The 20,282-nt window shown below is 52.1% G+C and overlaps 2 protein-coding genes across 2 annotated transcripts in view; one reads left to right on the top strand and one right to left on the bottom strand.

Annotated features, from left to right (window-relative positions):
* Positions 1 to 827: 827 nt before the first annotated feature.
* On the bottom strand, positions 828 to 10,233 carry YKT6 (YKT6 v-SNARE homolog). Its single transcript, XM_079711353.1, has 7 exons — positions 10,027 to 10,233; positions 7,494 to 7,576; positions 6,218 to 6,318; positions 4,674 to 4,778; positions 4,320 to 4,385; positions 1,936 to 2,037; positions 828 to 1,118 (listed from the first exon to the last, which is right to left on the bottom strand). The coding sequence occupies exons 1-7, from the start codon at positions 10,128 to 10,130 to the stop codon at positions 1,083 to 1,085; spliced, it is 597 nt and encodes a 198-aa protein (XP_079567479.1). The 5' UTR covers positions 10,131 to 10,233; the 3' UTR covers positions 828 to 1,082.
* Positions 10,234 to 18,157: 7,924 nt separating this feature from the next.
* GCK (glucokinase) overlaps positions 18,158 to 20,282 on the top strand; it is a gene marked incomplete at its 5' end in the record, with an annotated part of 47,648 nt that continues 45,523 nt past the window's right edge. The window contains 1 exon segment of the mRNA XM_079711036.1: positions 18,158 to 18,202. Within this exon segment, the coding sequence (XP_079567162.1) occupies positions 18,158 to 18,202 (45 nt within the window).

Raw genomic sequence — 20,282 nt, 5'->3', positions numbered from 1 at the left:
CAGGAAGCGCAGCAGGGCCCCAGGAGGCAGTCTGGAACATGGCAGTAGGGCCCGAGGGGCCAGAGAGGCTGAGAAGGGCCCAGAGCCCCCCGGGCCACTGCCTGGGCTGCTCTGCGTGTCTTGTTTCCAGGGTTGGGCCTCAGAGCCGTGGGCCTCATGCTGCTGGGGGCAGCTGGTGGGGGGGAGGGTGTGGACTCAGCAGTGCTTCCGCAGGGGGCCGGGCTGGAGTGTGGAAGGCTCAGACCATAAGTGGGGTGCCGGGAGCCCCCGGGCTGGCTGGCATCTTCTCTTGGTGCCTGGTAATGGTGGCCACAGTAAAGGTTACTTGCTAAGACATGTGTTAAGTCCCAGGTGATTGTCAGGACAGTCTTGTCACCAGAAAGGCAAGTGAAACCTGTTCATGAGAGGCTACAGCACACCCTGCTCTGGTCCAGATGTTCAAAGCCAGACGGCAAGTCCGGGCAGGCGCCCCTCCCCCACTTCCAAGGCATCTCTGTGGAACTCGCTAGACGGGCACTGCAGAAAGTCAGTCTCGGCAGGAGCGCAAACAAGGTCTCAGAACTTGTGAAGCCCAGTGGCTGTCTCCTCCCGACGTGGACGTGCCGGCCCGAGCCTCCATCGGCGCCCCCCACGCCTACCGTGCCCGCAGTGGCTGTCTGTCCCGTCCCAGCCCTGTAGTCAGGGCACCCCACTCACCGGACTGTAAACACAGCTGGCGTACAGATAAAACCCAAAGGTGTACTGAAGATCAACAGAGAACCGGCTCTGACCCCCGTGGGCCTTGCACACGTCCTTCCCAGGGGGTTAGAAACGAGCCCTGCAGCATCTACAGGAGTCACTGAGCTTTATGGTTTCATTCTTCCCGAAATACACGTTTAGGGGGCCTCCAATTACTAGACACGTGAATCTGAACGTTCCCCACCCCCAGGTCCCTTCTGCCCTTCGCTTCCTCCCACGAGCTCCAAAGCCAAAGTTGAGTCTGTCCCACTCGGGTCGCTCCACGGCGGGTCTGCTCCCCGGGGGCTGCAGTTCCGATGCGAGTGACGGTGGCGTTCCAGCGCAGGGGCCTCTGCCGGCTGCTGTCACATGATCACACAGCACGAGTTTTGCTTCCGGGCCTGGAAAGAGACAAAGAAGAGCTGAAGAGGCGGACCTCGGCACACGTAGCACTGGGGGCTCCGCAGGGGTTGGGCGGCTTTACCGGGGGCTCCGGGAATCGCAAGGAGAGAGAGAGAGAACCGGCCCGTCCGCGACGCCTGGAGCGAAGCTCTCCAGGAGCAGTTCGTACCCCTCAAGTTATTTTGTCCGCCTTCCGTTAACGCTATCAGTAAGGAAGTAAACTTCCTGTTGTTAAGCCAAGTACAAAGAACAGGGACGTAAGTCGGGTCGGCGAGTCTCTTCCCCTGCTCCGGCCCCGTCTCCCCGTAAAGCTGTCTTAACCCACAGGGGTGTTTCTTACTGAGGATGTCCTCAGAGAACAGAGAGGTTCACACTTGGTTTGTGGGGCCTCTGTTACCTTTCCTCTCGCCTCCTGTTCGCAGATGCCCCCTGGCCCCACTGGCATCGCCCTCCAAGGCACACATGAGAGCAAACGTGTGTGTGGATGGACCAAGTAAACGCAGCGCCCCGCTGTTCAAACTGAAACCCTTCGGCTGAAGGGAAGCTAACTAGGAACATAAGGAACTCTCTGGGAAGGCGGCGCGCTGCTGCCCCATGGCAGCCAGCAGGGATGCGGGGCCCACCCTTCCGGCCTGGTCGGGGGAGCCCGGAGGCAGGGCGGGGCAAGGCCCCTGCTCGCCTAGGCTCCCACAGCGCCCCAGTGAACCTGCCGCTACTGACCGGCCGTTACTGAAGGTTCCAAGGAAGACTTGTTTAGTGGTGAGCACGCGGCCACTGCTCTCGGGAAGGGGTGCCCGGGAGCCGGGCTGCACTCACCGTTTTATAGAAGGCTTTAGACTGTATTCCCAGCACTTCGGATTTGGACACCAGGTCATCTAGCTTCTCGCCTCGCTCTAACAAAGACTCCATGGTGTTGTGCTGGACAAGAAGAAAAACAGAAAAGAACACTTTGCTCTGTTCACAAAGTGAGTAGACACGAGCCCCCCCCCCGTGAAGCTCAGTCACAGGAAAGCACTTCCTTTGGGCCCCTCCCCCATATCTGGGACACTGCATCAAGACACAGTGTCCCAGACCTGCGGAGGAAACAGGACCTAGTGACCTTCCTGGAGAATCTAGAAGGTTCTAACTGGGACATAAAGCACTTCCCCCCAAATCCTCCACAGCACAGGCTCAGACAGCCACACTCCAGGAGGGATCACCTCACCTGTATTTATACACACACATTCCTACTGCACAGAATGTGCTTCCTGTTCCCCCAGGGGAACTGTGTCTAAATCGCATTACTGTCAATCCTGTGAGAGCATCTCTGCACTCAGCCAGTGCAGACAGACCCTTTCCGAATGGGTGAAGGGATGGAGGCCCTCAGAAGAGCCCCCAGCCCCGCTGCCAGGACCATCAGGAAGTGGCCGACTCACTCCCACCCCAGATGGCCATTGCTAGGGCAGCTGCAAGGCCCTCAGAGGCCTCTTCAGAGCAAGTGGCACGAACCTAGCTTTGCACATGTGAAACGGCACAGAATGAGGAGTGAGCAAAAATGTGCTTTATCTCTACACACAGCTCAGCAACTCAGATTTCCACCATAAAAAGTTAACTGGCTCAAGACATGAATGGGACAAAAGGTAGCATAACCAGTAATCCAGATTTTATCACTGCAGCCAGAATGGGCTGGGTGTCCAGGACCCATCTGCTCTGTGCAGTGCAGAGAGAAGGAAAGACAGAGAGCGTGTGTCCCCCGGCTCTGTGGTGCTCACGTGCGCAGGTTCTGAAGCAGCAGAAGGCAGAGACAGGGCTCGGTTAGGAAACGTGGAGAAACATGTCACAAAAGACAGAGAAGTGCTCGAAAACCGTCACATCTAACTTTCATTCCAAAGCCCCCAAACGTTATCCAAGGCATGGTTTAGAAGACCTAGCCTTGGAGCCCCTGGGATGCTCTTTATAGAACACAGCCTGCTGGGTCCTGCCCCAGACCTGAGTCCAACCCCAGGAGATGCAGATGTGCATGAAAGCTGAGCCAGCATTGGTAGGAGTTTTATATTTGGGGTAGGATTTGTCTGGGCACCTTTTCTGGGTTTTATTTTAATTTGGGGGGTGCTGTGCTGCATAGCTTGCGGGATCTTAGTTTCCTGACCAGGGATCGAACCTGTGTCCCCGCAGTGGAAGTGCGGAGCCCTAACCACTGGACGGCCAGGGAAGTCCCCTTTCCTGGGTTTTATATCCATCTACTTAGGCGTCCATTAATTGCCGGGCACTGGCTAAGCCCTCGCCCTAAGCCTAAGCCGGGCGTTGTTCTGTGAGCAGGGGCGTAAAGATCAGGATAAGCTCCCAGTCCTGGGAGCTTGCACACGAGTCAGGCTTCACGTAAACGTGCAGTGACAATGCAGCGACATTTGGAAAGGGCCTGTACAGCCTCCGAGTACCCTGGTGGCCCGAGTGCGGGGCACCCGTGCAGGAGGCAGGCAGGAAAAGGAGGGAGGGCCCAGGGTGCGAGACCACGTCAGGGAGCCTGCACTTTATCCTGGAGCTGACTTGGGAGCTGCTCAAGGACTTCAGGCAGAAGAGTGACAGATCAACAGCTACTGTGTAGTGGACAGGCTGGAGGGAGGCAGGAAGCCAGGGGACCAGTCAGAGGCAGAGGCCCCAAGAATCAAAGCCAGTGCTGATCGAGGGCCAAAGGTAGCTCAGAGTTTTGAAAAAAAGTTGAAGCAGCAATTACAAACCAGGAGATTTTAGCTAAAAATGCAGGGTTCCCGCTCTTCTAAAACAGGCCTGATTCCGACAACTCTGGGCCTGTACTTAGTCAGAGCGGGTGAGCCTCAGACTGCGCCGAGACCCAGACCCTGAAAGGGAGGCGCCTGCCGGGCAGTGGCTCAAGCTAAGGCAGGCACTGCAGAGGCAGGACCACAGAATTCAGACCCCCCGAACCCAGTAACTACCCAGACAGTGAGTGGGGACGGGAATATGCTGGGTCCCTCAAACAACGGGTGCCGTTAACCAAGACGGGGCGCAGGAGGGATCCTGCTGGGGTTGTCTGAGTGAGTCTGGCTTTGAGGCCGCTGATGCACGGGGACAGGTGGGCAAACCCCACTTTCAGAAAAGTGCTTCGACTACAACGAAAACAAATGTCGGCTGCGCGGGCCTGACTACTGGCAAATCGTCCTGCCCCTCAGTGTGGGGACTTGCTCTCCTACTTACTGACTTACCAGGATGATTTTGGTCTCATCTAGTTCAGCCTGCACTTTAGTCATGGGGTCAGCTTCTCGGGGGTTCTAGGAAAGAACCAAAAATAAAAACCATGTCAGGACTGGAGTGGCCGCCTGGAAAACGGGGCTCAAAACCAAGTGAGCTGGACACACTTTCAGAAGTTAAAAACCACAGGCTGTTTAACCACATGATAGAGAAGCAAAAGCCTGCCTAGGAGCTCGGGTTCCAGGTCTTAATGTGGATCCCTGCATTTTACAAAAGGACATCAACATCCACATCACCCAGAGCCACAGCCACCAGGGCCGCTGGCTTTCTGTTTCACGCAGTTTTGGCACACAGTCTTTACACCCTACCTGGTATCTACTGAGGTGACCGTCCAGGCCTGTGTACTGGATGGTATCGGGGGATCCAACTGGCCAGTCTATCCTGTCGACCTGCTTGGAGAATTCGTCTAGTACCTGCAAGACAGCGGAGCTCAGCAACACGCCCTCCCCTCTGCTGTGCTCATCCGAAAGAGAGGACCCGGGGAGGAGGGTAGAGGAGGATGGCTAATGGCAAGGGGGAAATCTAAGCTCAAGTTCCTCCTTCCTCAGTATTCTGGGAATTAAAAACCGAGGATGCCTAGCCTGATATGAACCTCATCTGGTGAATGACAGAAGTATTAGAATTTCAAAGTACAGATTTCCACTTTTATCAGATTACGAATTTCCAGAACAAAGCATATTGGCCCTCTAATTTTCCAAAACAATTCTTCAGAAAGGTAATTAGGTCCCTTGAGTTTAAGCAGCCACCCGATTTCATGTGCTTATAAGTGTATGAGTGTTTTGGGGGACGTGCGGCCAGGGCCTTTGAGGAGTTTATCATTAGCACCACACAAACACACTGAAGAACGTGGCGGCGCTAGCCCCACAACGGGGAAAGCTGCTGCTGTCACTGCACGATGGGCCAGCAGGGGGACTCCTCCAGCAGAGGCACAGAGGCGGGGAGGGGCCCAGTCTGTGCCCGATGGGCCTGTCGGAGCAGAAGAGGGGAGGAGGGGAAGAGGGGAGGAGGGGAGGGGAGGAGGGGAGGAGGGCAGGAGGGGAGGAGGGGAGGAGGGGAGGAGGGCAGGAGGGGAGGAGGGGAGGAGGGGAGGAGGGCAGGAGGGCAGGAGGGCAGGAGGGGAGGAGGGCAGGAGGGCAGGAGGGGAGGAGGGGAGGAGGGGAGGAGGGGAGGAGGGCAGGAGGGGAGGAGGGGAGGAGGGCAGGAGGGCAGGAGGGGAGGAGGGCAGGAGGGGAGGAGGGGAGGAGGGGAGGAGGGGAGGAGGGCAGGAGGGCAGGAGGGGAGGAGGGGAGGAGGGGAGGAGGGCAGGAGGGCAGGAGGGGAGGAGGGCAGGAGGGCAGGAGGGCAGGAGGGCAGGAGGGGAGGAGGGGAGGAGGGGAGGAGGGGAGGAGGGCAGGAGGGGAGGAGGGGAGGAGGGGAGGTGGGTCACGGGCAGAGCACGCAGTCCAGTGTGGCTCAGAAAGAAATGAAAGTCATGACTTTGAGGGCAGAGGCAGGAAGAGAGCCAGCAAGAGGAGTGACGGGGGCAAAAGCACAGCCGGAGCTGACCCGAGGGCCCCCTCCCGGAAGGAGGGATGCTGTGACTCTGTGGCCAACAAGAAGAGTCCAGGCAGCACCAGGGACACTAGTAGGGTGAGAAGCAGAAATCGGCAGGGGCAGGGGGTACGGTGGGGTGGGACGGACGGGACTGGGAAGGCTCCCAGACTCTCTCTTGGTTTAGGGTGAGGAGAAAAGCTGAGAACAGGTTGATTTTGGACACACTACTTCGTCCCTTCCGCCTTGGGCCCTGTCGTCACTCCCGGCCCCAGTCCACACTCGTCTGTCCAAGTACAGTCCAGCCGAGCTGCAGACACACCTTCTCCAGCAAGGTAAACGCCACCCGGGATGGGTATTCACTGTCAGCAATGACCACTCCCGCCAGACTGTCGTTTCTCACGTAGACATGGCACAGATATTCTAGGGAGACAAGAGGCCAGACACACAGAGGGTGACGTGAGGGTTTCAGACTTTCTAACCACCAAAACCAGTCAGAGTGTTACAGTGCTGGGCTCCTGCCTCCTGGGCCAACGAAGCGGCTCTGAGTGAGGTTTATCGTCAGGCCCTGCACATAGGACAGCACGTGTAGTTCTGAAACACCTGCTGCAGGGCGAGTGAATGCCCCAAGGCCCAGCGTGCAAAGCCAGGGTCTAAAGGAGCACCAGTGGTGCAGAAACATCCCAGGTAACAGGGCCCCAGGTGCACGTCCAAGTCACATCCTTGAGCTCTAGGTCAGGCTCGCCTGTATCTTGGGAAGCTGCCGCCCTCTGGAGCTCTGCTGTGCTCCACTCCCAAGCTGATGGAACCTTGGCCAAGCCAAGCAGCCTCCACTTTCTTAGAAGTCACCTGTCAGGGCCTCAGCCTTCCTCATTACAGCAACCTAGCCCGCTCCACTCTGTGGTGGGCCTTGGCGGGGACGGGGCAGGATGGGAGGAAGAGACAAAGCCCATCCAGAAAAAAAATTAGCCATGGCTGGCTGGGGTCTCAAGCATGTGCTGAAGTCATCAAATTATCAAAAGGTACGGTCTATACAAGGGCTTCTGCAAAATAGTCACAACCCCTGAAATTAAGTTTTGTCACTTTAAAAAGATTCAGAGATGACACAGCTCACCAAATGCCTGTAAAATAAACGTCTAAAAATTTTTACAGGAAACCTGAATCATGAAAAAGAAAAACTAAGGTCAAGAGGAAAAAATAATGAGTTTCCAGATTCCTGGGCAAAAATCTAAGCAGCACAGAATACAGTATTACCTCCACAGGGCTGGGTGGAAATCCTTTCCTGAGATGTCTACAACTCCAGAGGGGAAAGAGGACACAGCAGGAAGGCCGCTCACTGCTCCGAGAGGCGGACCCTAATCTCAAGCGAGTCCAAGCTTTTGGGGGTGATTTTAACCAGGCAACTTCGACACCAACAGTGGGCATAGAATTTTGCGTAACAGGAAAACGAGGAGGAGGGAAGAGAGCAGCTAGCAGAGGAGTGGGGTCCTGGTAGCCCTCTTCATCACGCGGCAACCGCTCCTGCTGATCGAGCTGCGAGCTGCCTGAGGTGGGTCAGCCAGGCCAGCACACACTCACAAGGTAGCAGGTTCTCTTACCTTGTTCCTTGACAGAAGCTCTGCTGCCTTTCGAGGAGCGCTCCACAATCAGCTGACTTGTGAAGGTCATGAATTCCTGAACGCTAAGAAACACAACACATATTACCGGTTCCTGTCACCTTGTCCCCAACACAGTGGAAAGGGACCTCTGAGCGTATACACTAAGGAGACACTGCTTCTTGGTTTCATTCCTTTCCCTCCCAACCTTAGGAAGAAATAATAAACACCCTGTCAAGGATCACAAATACAGGTAATCAGAAATCACCAAAACCATTCAAACCACATCTGCTTGCTACCTAGCTCGCTCAGAAAAAACACTTCCAGACTTCCAGGGAACTTTCTACAGGTTATACTTAATTTAACATTTTGGTCAGTGTATGATTTGGGGCACAGTGGAGAAGCAAAAGCCAGCTCCTGTTTTCAAGGCTCCACTGACTTCTGAGAAGCGGGGACAAGTAAAATCTGTGACAGAATAACGTAAGTGGCAAAAACTGTTCGGCGGATGCACAGTCAGTTATGGCAGCTGCCACTGGCTGAACCCGGTAATGCGACACATGTCCAAAGTGACTGCTGGCTCTGGCAGAGAACAAGGCCTCCGGTCTGCTGGGGCAAAGCCACCGTACGAGCCTGAGGCACTCTGGAAGGAAGGCAGGGCAAGAGCTCAGCCAAGACAAGGAAACGGAAAATGGCTTGCACAGAGGCTGAGAGGGAGGAGGAGGCTCACGGGCCCAACAGAGAGATGTGGCCAGAATGGAAGGGTCCCAGGTGACAACGGTCCAGCTGGAGGAAGCGGAGTTAACAAAAAGCCTCTGATCGGGAATGCCATGTAAAGGGCCGTCAGCACAGGGCCGTGACTCGGGGAATCCCCAGCAGATGTGGATACTTCTGAAACTGCACGGAGAGCCATACAGATAAGTGAGGACTCCCGACTCGGGAGTGGACTTCCCTGGCTGGGATCCCAGCTCCACCACTTATGAGACGTATGACCTCTGGGGCAAGGTACTTAGTGCACCAGGCTTCATCTATAAATCGAGATTTGCTGCGATGATTAGGTGAGCACTTAGCACGATGTCTGGCGCACAGTATTACTTGTTATTATTATCTTGAGAGGGTGACAGGATCAAAATGATCCCTTAGAGAAAAGTCTGAAAATAAGGAAGTCCTTGCAGAAAAGCTAAAACGAGACAGAGCTTAGAGTAGGACTATAATTAGACAAACGAAGAACTGCATTCATTGTGAGAGTCTGCATACAAGGGCCAGAAAAGCTGGAAAACCCTTTGAAGGTTTGAGGCTTGGGTTCTGATAACTGTGAGGCAGGCAGGATGGAAGAGAAGAGGACTTATGAGAAAAACAATGAGCTCGGCTGGACTACGTGTTGCTTTAAGAGGCACTGGTAGAGATGTCCCTACAGTATCGCAGTTGTGTTAACCATCAGAAACTGGTCTGGGTATCGCAAACCAGTGAGGTGAAAGTCCTACAGTGAAATCTCTGAGGATCTTCAGTACACGTGGGGAGGGGAAAAAGAAAAAGTGAAAGAATCAGAATTAGCCAAGTTAGCTCCCAAAGTTCGATCACAGAAAAGAAGGGACACGGAACAGAGACTAGAGGTCATGATAAAGAAAGCTAAGAAGTACCAAGAAGGACCCAGAAAGAAGCAGAAAGTTTCGACAAAATAACGAGAGGAATTGTCAGACATCCTGCCCGTAAGCCACTCTCATCAAGAACAAAACAGCCGCACTGAAGCAGCGAAAACAGAATCCAGACTGCAGATTCCCCCAGACCCGGAGACTGGATGACCACAGACCCAGACTCTGTAGGGTCCTTCTCCTTTTGTGCCTGAGTCACCCCCATCCCTCCCACGAACAGGCTGCAAGTGTCTGTGGTCATTCTAATACACACCTGATTGCATTAAAGTGCCTCACGAATGTTCAAAAGCTTGTAAGCCCTACAAATCCCACGCTTCCTTCCAAATCTTCACCGCAGAACCCTTCTGTACCACTAAAGCCCAACCATAAAGAGCGTACGATTTGCGTTGGAGTCCTGGCTGGTTTGGTATCCATCTCTTGGGACCTCAGTGACTTCACCCATAAGATGGGACAGTATACCAATATCTCTCATACGGAATTCCTGGAAAGCCCCACCAGATAATACAAACGTGGCTCTTAAGGTGTGGCACGTAAGGTTCCTAGGTCAGCATCACTAAGTGGGCGTTGCTGGTTTAAAATATAGATCGCTGGGCCTCCAGTGGACGTGAACCTGGGGAATCTGCACTTTTTCAAAGCCCCCTAATAATTTTTATACGACAGAAATTTGGAAAAACCCTGATTACAGCATTACGTTCTACGATGGGATAAGGCTTTTTGCGATCGAAAAAAACATGATTCTTCAGAGGCACAGTCCGCAGGCCGAGGAAGAGGCCACCGCCGGCTCCACTGCGGGAGGCCGAGCCCCGGCCCTCCCCCGATTCCGGGGCCGTCTCCAACCCCGACCCCGGGCCTCCCCGCCCGGGTGCCGCCCGCCTGGGCCCGCCTACCTGGACCTCTGGAAGAAGCTGAAGGAGGACACGTCGTACGCGGCTTTGAGCAGCACCGCCTTGGCATCGCCTTTGTACAGCACGCTGAGGCTGTACAGCCTCATGGCGCCGCGCCCTCGGGCCAGCTACCCGCCTGGCCGCGGGACCGGCTCTCAGGGAGCAGCGCGGCGCCGCCCCTCGAGACCACTACAGGCTGCTGACGGGTCAGCCGCCGGCTTCCTCCTCCTGGCTCTGGGTCCACTTCCGGCTTCGGTCAGGGGCCGCCGCCCGAGGCCTAACGAAGAGTTTTCGTGCCCCGGATGCAGAAAAGAGCAGCCGGAAGCACGGGCGAGGGGGCGGAGCAGAGTGCTGCGCGTGCGCTTGAGGTCGGTCCCCGCCCCTCGGGCTTTCGTAGGCCGGCCGGCTCGCTGCTCGTAAGTCTTTAGCCTTCCCCCGCTGTCCTTCTCTCTGTGAGGGCCTGTCCTTTTCTCCCTGGCCGTCCTGAGTTCTCCCAGGGGCCCTTCGCTTCTTCCCGGTCCGTTCTGAGTCCTGTAGGGTCGCCTGTGTCCCCCGGCGCTGTCCTCCCTCCGAACGGTGAGACCCAGAGTCTCACCCACACGCCAGGGCTTTGTAAACCCCACACAAGGGACTTTGATTTATGGGCGAACTGCTGTCCCTGGAAAGTGTTTTGTGAATCATATCTCCTTTCTGAGTGAAAAAGGGCAGGGACCTGCCGGGAGGTGAAGGCATGCCTCTCATTTTCAGATGATTGAGTCCTCTCTTGACATTCCCACGCCTTCCTCCTGCCTGCCTGGGAGCAAGTCCCTGGTCACACAGGTCCCTTCAGCACAAGCCCGCAGGGGTGAGGGCTCCTGGGCCTGCCCACCACCTGGGAAACCAGATGTCTAACCACTGATTTGGGAGCCAAACTGCTGACCTCACAGAGTAGCAGAGCCACTTCACCCCAAAGGGGCAGAAATTCATCTCCAAACTGAGGGAGCAGCTTGGCTTACCGTGACTTGGAAAACCTCATTTTGCTTGAGATGTTGGAATAATGCTTTTTCAATGGATGGGGATGAATGAGGCTCAGTTCCCTAAGGGTAGTACGTCTTTCATGCTTCTTGTTTGTTAAATGGTATGTTATCCGAAAGCATCTTGCAGGACAGAGGTGAAAGGACCTTGGTGTTTGGAATTTGGCAGAAAGGTTACACAACTATCGTGCTAGAAGCAGCCAGATCTGAAATGATGGGAAAGAGGTGGTAATATTTGAAAAACCAACAGCATCACTCTAAACGTTACCCTAAATCAGGGTGTCTCAGCCTTGTCGCTATTGATATTTCGGATTGGATAATTCTTTGTTGCTGGCGGCTGTCCGTGCATTGCAGGCAACATCTCAGGCCTTTTACCCACTAGATGCTGGTGGCACCCCACCGGCCATTTGGCAACCAAAAATGTCTCTGGTGGGACTTCCCTGGCTATGCAGTCGTTAAGACTCTGAGCTTCCACTGCAGGGGGCACGGGTTTGTTCCCTGGTCGGGAACTAAGATCCTGCATCGTGTGGCCAAAAATAAACAAACAAACAAATAAATAAATAAAAATACAACAGTGTCTCTGGACATTGCCAAATGCACCCTGGGTAGCAGTGGCTTAGAGAACCATTGCTCTAAATATTCCTGTGGCTGAAGGAAGTTCCCACCACCTGCTTTCACTCAGCACCTTCCTCACCGACCCTCTTCCCTGGCTATTTCCAAGTGCAGAGGGTGGAGAGAGCTTTCCCACATCCCCTCCATGTTGGTACTAAACGTTAAGAACAGACTTTGGCCAACGCCAGGCCAGTGTCACGGAACGGTGGAGAGCTGTTAGTGCAGCCCCATCCTGTCTGCACTGACATGGTTGACCTATAGGGGGCGGGTGAGAGCCATTTCTGAAGACAGTTCTCAAAGTCCCTTTTCCTTTGCCACTAAAAGTCGTACAAAAGGAGGAATCAGGAGGACGGCGTTGGGTTGGAATAGATTTAAATGTATTCACGTGACACGTAATAGTAATTGTCTTGAAGTTTCCCTTACACCAAGCACTTTCCGTATGCGCCCTCATTTAATCCTCACAGAAACAGAGGAGAATATTATTACCACCTTACAGACATAGAAACTGAGATTCACGTTAAGGAAATTGCTCCTAAGAGGCACACGTCGACACCAAAACACGTAACAAACTTTCACAGCTCTAGCAGCGCTCTCCATCCTCTCTGGCCTTGCTTGTCCTCCATCACCCCAGAAAGCCTCGCTTGGCCTATGTGGTTACCAACCCCCCAAGCTCATCCATCTTACTGAATAGCAAGACCCACCTTCCACTCCAGCACCCCAGCTGTCACCCAACTTGGATTCGGTCCCAGCACTTCCACAAACCACAAAACCACAAAAGTGAACAAACCATTAACTCCTCTGAGTCTCTTTCTCTCTTTCATCTGTAAAACTGGAAAAATACCCTTTCCATAAGCATGTTGCTGGGAATGATAAGACATTATGTTCCAAGCTCTAGTCATAGTAGCTGTTTAACAAGTAACAATGATGATTACGTGTACTGTTATCGTTCATGACAAAAAGGAGGAGAGGTCATGGTGGGTTACAGGTGTCCTGCAGGCTGTGGGAAGTGGAGATTTGATGGTAGGCTGAAACCTGAGGAAGGTCTATAGATTGCAGATTAGTATTGTATCTGTTTTAATTTCTTGATTTTGCTCATGGTGTTGTGGTTATGTAAGTGAATTCTTTGTTTTTAGGAAATACACACAAGTACTTGGGTAAAAAGACATCCTGTCTGAAACATGCTCTTAAAGGGTTCAGCTCTATAATACGTATGGAGGGTAAAGCAAATATGGTTAATTTAAAGAGTCAGGATGAAGGGTATCCAGGAGTTTCACTGTACCATTCTTGCAGCTGTCCTGTAAGTCTGCAATTATGGGGATAGAAAAGATTGTAGGGCAGGGCGCTGATGTCATGCATGCAGCATCCACACTTGTGGGGATGGCACATTTCTCTGGAGTCCTGGCCCCCCTCATTTGCTGGGCCCTGCAGACAGAACTGGAACAAGGCTGCCCATGACAAATGGCTGAGGCTCTCTAAGTTCGCCCCCACTGGGCAAGGCAGGCAGCCACCCACCTTCGAGGCTTTGCTCAGCTCTCAGAAGGCGCTCAATTTAGCTGCACAGTGGAACCCTCTAGGGAGCTGGATAAAAGCTGGCTGAGGGGCATACTCCAGGAGGCCCAGCCCAGGGGGAAACCAGCCATTCAGTGGCCTCGGTCCCCATACCCCCTTGTCCGGCCAGTCAAGGCCAGGGCAGCAGGGCTGTTTTCACTCTAAGCCTAACACCAGCCTCCACAGCCTACCCAGGAAAGGGGCCCTGAAAGGGGCCACCAGTGTGGTCAGGCCTCCAAAGGAGTTCAGAGCATGTCACCTTAAATATGTTGCTTTGACATATTGATTATTTTGAACCAACCCTCATTTTCCTTAGTCACTTCTCCGCGGTTTACTCTCCCTACCCCCAACCCCGCTGTCCTGTCAATTATTCACAAATTTATTGTTTTTTTTATAAAAGTATAAAAGCTTTTTCTCTGGTCACTTCTTTGGATTTTCATTCTCTCGTGAAGGCACCTCTGTACAGGTAAAAATTTAAATAAAACCTGTATGCTTTTCTCCTGTTAATGTCAGTTTAGTTCCTAGGCCCAGCTGGAGAGCCAAAGAGGGCAGAGGAGAATTTTTCCTCCCCTATACCTTCGTAGTAGTTCACCAAGTCTAAGGAGCATGGACTTGATGCCATCAACCGGGGTCTACTAGCAGACCCAGCCTCCAGGAAGGCTGCTCACCAGCACCACTGCTTACCCACGTGTCCTGTGCTCCCACTCGGTTCTCCAGGCCACAGGGAAGACAGGCACAGACATGGCTCTGCCAGCAGCAGAGAGGGAACAGAAGATGACAGAGCAGGAGAGGACCGGGTATACTATCAGGTTTACCTGGAGGCAGTGGGCAGGAAGAGATCACAGCCAAGGAAGACAGGAGGCAGCTGGGAGCTCCCTGAAATAGAGGGACAGGCACCCTCAGAACTGCCTCTCCTGCAGGGGCTTCCCAGGAGCTGTATTTGTACCACCAGGCACCCCTCCCCTGCGCCGGGTCTAGGGATGGATGTGTGGCCCACTCTGGATACATGGTCACTTAGGCAGGTGACTTGACCTGAGGCACCCTTACTCCTGTGGTGCTGCCCTGCACAGAAAGTGGGAGGAAGTCTGCAGAATAGGAAGGGGGGAAGGGGGGCAGGCAGAGGCCCTGGGAGAGGGGCAGAGCGGCCACCATGAAAGAGGAGTCTGGGCCTCTGAGAGCAGAAAGCAAGGACGGGAGTCATCATAAAGGAAAAGTCACGGCGAAGAATCTGAAAGTGCAAGTGATAGAGCCCCCTCCCCAGCCCCTTCCAGCCCCACAATGCCTGTTTCCACATGGGTGCCAGGAAGTCTGAGCCAATCAACACAATCCCATCCCTGTTGCCTCCGAGACTGGTCTACAGATGGGCGCCTGACCCACGTCTCAGCCAATCAGTGCAGACCGTCTCCCCACACCGGCAGGGTAGGCCGTCCAATTAGAGCAAAGCCCAGGACTTCGTGTTTGACGCTTGGGAGAAGCAATGGGATTTGCCCAGGTTAAAACGGCCAGCGAACCCCAAACAGTATTGGTACAAACTTCTGCTTAAACATAGAAGTTGAAATACATATGTTTATCTGAACTTCACTAGGATGACACAAAGAGGGCAGGAGGAGAATGGCAAAACGTGAGAGGCTAACCAGGGTAGGCAGGTTTAAACTGGGGAGAGGTGGGGTGATGGGGGCTTAGCAGAGTGAGGGGCTGAAGCACAAGGTCCCGGAGCTGCAGGGGCGGGGGTGGGGTGGGGGAGGAAGCAAGGGGAGCCCTGAAGACGCTCCCTCCCTCCTGCACCACAGATACTGCCCCCAGGAATGTACCATCCTCTGCCTCACCCTAGGGAGGAAGATGCAGGACTTTCCTATGGAGACTTGAACGTTCAGAGATTCTGCCACTTTGAGGCCCCCATAAAATCACCTATTGTTTCAAGTAGTCCCTGTTGGGTAAACGTCTCCTGTGAGGTCACTCCCAAGGCTCTGACCTGTATGCAGTGTGGCTGCCCTTGGATCAGGTGACATTGCAGTCATCTGTGGCCAAGGAGGCCACAGGGCTATGCAGCAGGACCTGGGACTTCTGCATGAGGACTGCCTTGGCCCCTGTCCTTGGGGGATGGTGAGCCTTTGCAGCCCAATCCGTCAACATCCCCAGTGTCAATGAACTCATTTGAAAGTGGTAAAAATACTACCACCCCTGCCTACTGCCCCAAGACTGTCTGATCAAGTGACAGAATGAATACAAAAGTACTTTGTGAATGATAAATGGTTTAATCAGTATAATTATAATGACAATTTCTCCTCCATATAAATATATTTCCTTTCTTTAGGAATAAATCTAATAAGAAATGTATATGATCTATAAGAGAAAAATAATGAAGCTCACCTGAAGGGCATAAAAGAAGACCTGAACAAACAGAGCAACTGGCTACATTTCTGAATGAGAAGACTTGTCTGTTCTCTAAAATGGATCTCCAAATCCACAAATTCGGTGCCTTTCCAATGAAATTATCAACAGCATTATTTTAGTGAAATGGGAAGAGTAGATTCTAAGATTTATATGAAAGATAAAAGCCTTATGGTAAAGAAAATTTTGTAGGAAAATAAAAGGAAGGGATCCCTTCCCACCAGATATCAAAAAAACTGAAAAGTGCCAACTGAAAGAGTGCAGTATCTACAGGAACGGACAGACATCCAGCTCATAGACAGAGCTGAGGCCAAGGCAGGCAGAGTACCAAGAGCCACTTTTACATTTAGACAGTCTGTTGCTGACACAGGCAGCAAAATAAAAAGAGAGAAAAGAAAGAAAGAAAAAGAAGAAAGAGAAAAGGAAGGAAGGAAGGGAAGGAGGAAGGAAGGAAGGAAAGAAGGAAGGAAGGAAAGAAAAGAAAAAGCACCCAAATGTGCCACTTCCCATCTTTGTCCCATGCACCAGAAAGGATGACACCCAACCAAAGAGAGCTGGATGCCTGCGCCTCAAGTCACCCCAAGGCATCACCTCTGGCTGGGAGCCCATTCTAGATGACAGCTACACCCTGGGGACAGGGACAGAAAGCGTCGCATCTCAGAACCAGAGATGAGGGGAAACCCTCCTGATGCCTCCTGGGCAGATGTGGAAGAGAGTTGGGGGGTGGCCTCAGAGCAGCTCCTCACAAGTCCAGCCTCAGTTCCTGGAGCATCACAAAGTGTTCTGACAGGCTCAGATTAGCTGTGGTCCCAGACTTGGCCTGGTGGCCTTTGAGGACACCTGCAAGGTGACCAGAGCAGAGCCGTTCCCTCACAACAGAGAAATACAACAATGGAGCATAAACTGTGGTCCCTGCATTGGCAGGCGGACTCCCAACCACTGTGCCACCCGGGAAGCCCCCAGAAATGCTTTTCTTAACAAGACACGAGCTTCAAAAAAAGAAAGCAAGACAAATTCATAAAAAAGAAATACTTCTGTGTGTTAAAAGACAGCATTGATCAAGCCATATGTTTAGCAATAGGTAATACAGCATATTCAACGAGAAAAGGATTAATAGATATTATGGATGGAATATAAAAATAGTTTATACAAACTGAAAAGTAGAAGACAATTCAGTAACAAAACAGTTAAGTAATATAAACAAATCATCCTTAGAAAAAGGAATACAAATAACCATAAATATATGAAAAGGTGTCCAGCACTTTGCAATTCAAATTACAATGAGATGACAGATAAGCAAAAGTTATAAAGATTCATCATCTCAAGGACTGGCCAGCACGGAGTCAAACTCCTAATGATGCTGGAAGGATTAACTGGTGAAGCCATTTGAAGGGGCCAGTGTAGTCCTGTCTGCACAATCATAAAATGTGCCCAGCATTGGACCCAGCAATTCAGCCTCTAGGAAGCATCCAGAAGAAACACATGCACGTGTTGACCCTGGTAAAAGGCCAAGATTTATAACGGGAAAACGGAAACTGCCCAGATGACCATCAATACGAAATTGGTTTAAAAATATTTCAGCGTATCCATTTGGAGAGGTCTCACTGGCCACTCCTTCTCTTTCCCTCTGCTGGATCCCAGCAGAGCTCATATTTCCAGATGGTAGTCAGGGAAGGCAGTGACCAAAGCTTGAGGGTGGCCTGGGCACATGTGGCAATGCCACTGGCTAAGCCACCTGCTCCCTCTCCTCTGGTTCCCAGACTCAAGGGGGCCTCTCCTCCTTAGGACATGAATTTGGAAGACCCTGTGACCCTGCCCTGGGAACTGGACAGGTGGCAAAGTCTGCGGTGATAAGGCGATTGGGCTGTCGCTATGGTGATGGGGATGGAGGCCTTTTGCCATCAGCCCCAGTTTTCTGCATGGCAGCTCTAATGACAGGATGGTCAGCCCTGCAGAGGCTGGAGGGTGTGAGCGCAGAGGCCTGTTCCTGGTTGCCATGGCAGCGTGGGCCCTCGGAGGAGCGCAGAAAGCCTTGGCAGGAGAATTCCCCACTCGATACCTGGTCAGAGCAGGAAGTGTTGGGCCGTGACTGAGCCTCAGGGAAGCAGGTTGGGGTGTGAGAAAAGAACAGTCGCCCACAACTTAATTACTCAAAAGCTGCCCCCCAGCCACAGGAGGAAAGAGGACCTTTTCTGCTGAGTCTGTCTAGAGAACACCACGCCGTCACAGCTCAGCACAGCCCGGAGAGAAAGCTGACCAGTGCTGACCAGCTCTGGAGCCCGGCAATGGCCCTGCCCCGACCATACCTGGCCTGACAAGGCCTCAGTGGGGAAGGGTCCCGACTGGGACCCAGAAGAGAAGGCTGGCAGGCTTGCTGGAGAACAATGAAAAGGAGGAAACTCTGTGATTGAACCTCAAGCCAGAAGCCAGCCAGAAGGTGGACCATATTCTACCAGACACTCGGGCCGGCCGTGACCCTTGGTTGGGAAAAGCCTGGGGATATTTCTGCCTTGGAAGCCCGTCGGGGAACACTGAGGGGTTCCAGCTCCCCCGGGCGGGCTGCGGTACAAATGCTGGATGACAGAGCCAGGATGGAGATCGCCAAGAAGGAAAAGGTAACTCTCTGCTGCATTCGGTTTTCTAGAAATGCTTCTTACACGTTCCTGTATTCAGTGGTTTGTTTAACTTGACCAAGTGTTTGTGCCTCAGTATCTGATTGTATGTGCAGGTGCTTTAGGGACGACCTGCTGGGAGTGAATTATGAGGCATTGACTTTGGTAATGATTTTATTTTTATTTTTTAACATCTTTATTGGAGTATAATTGCTTTACAATGGTGTGTTAGTTTCTGCTTCATAACAGAGTAAATCAGTTATACATATACATATGTTCCCATATCTCTTCCCTCTTGCGTCTCCCTCCCTCCCACACTCCCTATCCCATCCCTCTAGGTGGTCACAAAGCACCGAGCTGATCTCCCTGTGCTATGCGGCTGCTTCCCACTAGCTATCTATTTTACGTTTGGTAGTGTATATATATGTCCATGCCACTCTCTCACTTTCTCCCAGCTTACCCTTCCCCCTCCCCGTATCTTCAAGTCCATTCTCTAGTAGGTCTGCGTCTGTATTCCCATCTTGCCCCTAGGTTCCTCACGACTATTTTTTTTTTTTAGATTCCATATATATGTGTTAGCATACTGTGTTTGTTTTTATCTTTCTGACTTACTTCACTCTGTATGACAGACTCTAGGTCCATCCACCTCACTACAAATAACTCAATTTTGTTTCTTTTTATGGCTGAGTAATATTCCATTGTATATATGTGCCACATCTTCTTTATCCATTCATCGGTCGATGGACACTTAGGTTGCTTCCATCTCCGGGCTATTGTGAATAGAGCTGCAGTGAACATTGTGGTACATGTCTCTTTTTGAATTATGGTTTTCTCAGGGTATATGCCTAGTAGTGGGATTGCTGGGTCATATGGTAGCTCTATTTTTAGTTTTTTAAGGAACCTCCATACTGTTCTCCATAGTGGCTGTATCCATTTACATTCCCGCCAACAGTGCAAGAGTGTTCCCTTTTCTCCACACCCTCTCCAGCATTTATTGTTTGTAGATTTTTGGATGATGGCCATTCTGACCGGTGTGAGGTGATATCTCATTGTAGTTTTGATTTGCATTTCTCTAATGATTAATGATGTTGAGCATTCTTTCATGTGTTTGTTGGCAGTCTGTATGTCTTCTTTGGAGAAATGTCTATTTAGGTCTTCTACCTATTTTTGGATTGGGTTGTTTGTTTTTTTGATATTGAGCTGCATGAGCTGCTTGTAAATTTTGGAGATTAATCCTTTGTCAGTTGCTTCATTTGCAAATATTTTCTCCCATTCTGAGGGTTGTCTTTTGGTCTTGTTTATGGTTTCCTTTTCTGTGCAAAAGCTTTGAAGTTTCATTAGGTCCCATTTGTTTATTTTTGTTTTTATTTCCATTTCTCTAGGAGGTGGTCAAAAGGATCTTGCTGTGATTTATGTCATAGAGTGTTCTGCCTATGTTTTCCTCTAAGAGTTTGATAGTGTCTGGCCTTACATTTAGGTCTTTAATCCATTTGGAGTTTACTTCTGTGTATGGTGTTAGGGAGTGTTCTCATTTCATTCTTTTACATGTAGCTGTCCAGTTGAGACACTGACTTCGTTGGGCAGACCAGGTCCTCTCCCTGCTGCTCCAGACTCTGGCCCTGTGACCTGGAAGTCACAGGCTGCCAGGAGGCCCGGGAGGTGACCTCTGTTGGGTAGAGGGTCTGGGGAGTTTAGAGCCCCAGCTGGGGGGCTTGGGGCCTGGGATCTTGGTGGCAGAACCAACTGCCCAGCCATGAGGCAAGACTCAACAGACATCACGAAAGGTCTCAGATGCCTGCGCTTCCCTGCAGGAATCTCTGCCTAAGAAGCCTCAGGGCCGTTGCTCCTGGTGAGGGGTGGAGAGCAGTTACTTTTTCCAAAGCAAAGAAAAATCCAGACGTCCTGTGAGCCAGCCCTGTGCGTGAGCGGAGCCAGGGCTGGTGACAGGGCAGAGGGAAGAGCCTGCCTGCTCCCCCAAGCCAGGCGGGGCGGGGGAGACGGAGGAGAGGGCCCATATCCAGTCCCTTTGGCATGGTTTCCTCCTCACATGTCTTTTCTTCTCCTTCTTCTGTGAAATGACGAG

This window comes from Hyperoodon ampullatus, assembly GCF_949752795.1.
Source record: "Hyperoodon ampullatus genome assembly, chromosome: 9".
In the NCBI taxonomy this organism is placed as follows: Eukaryota; Metazoa; Chordata; class Mammalia; order Artiodactyla; family Ziphiidae; genus Hyperoodon; species Hyperoodon ampullatus.
The sequence above is the reverse complement of the archived record's forward strand: the minus strand, read 5'-3'. Positions and strand labels throughout refer to the sequence as shown.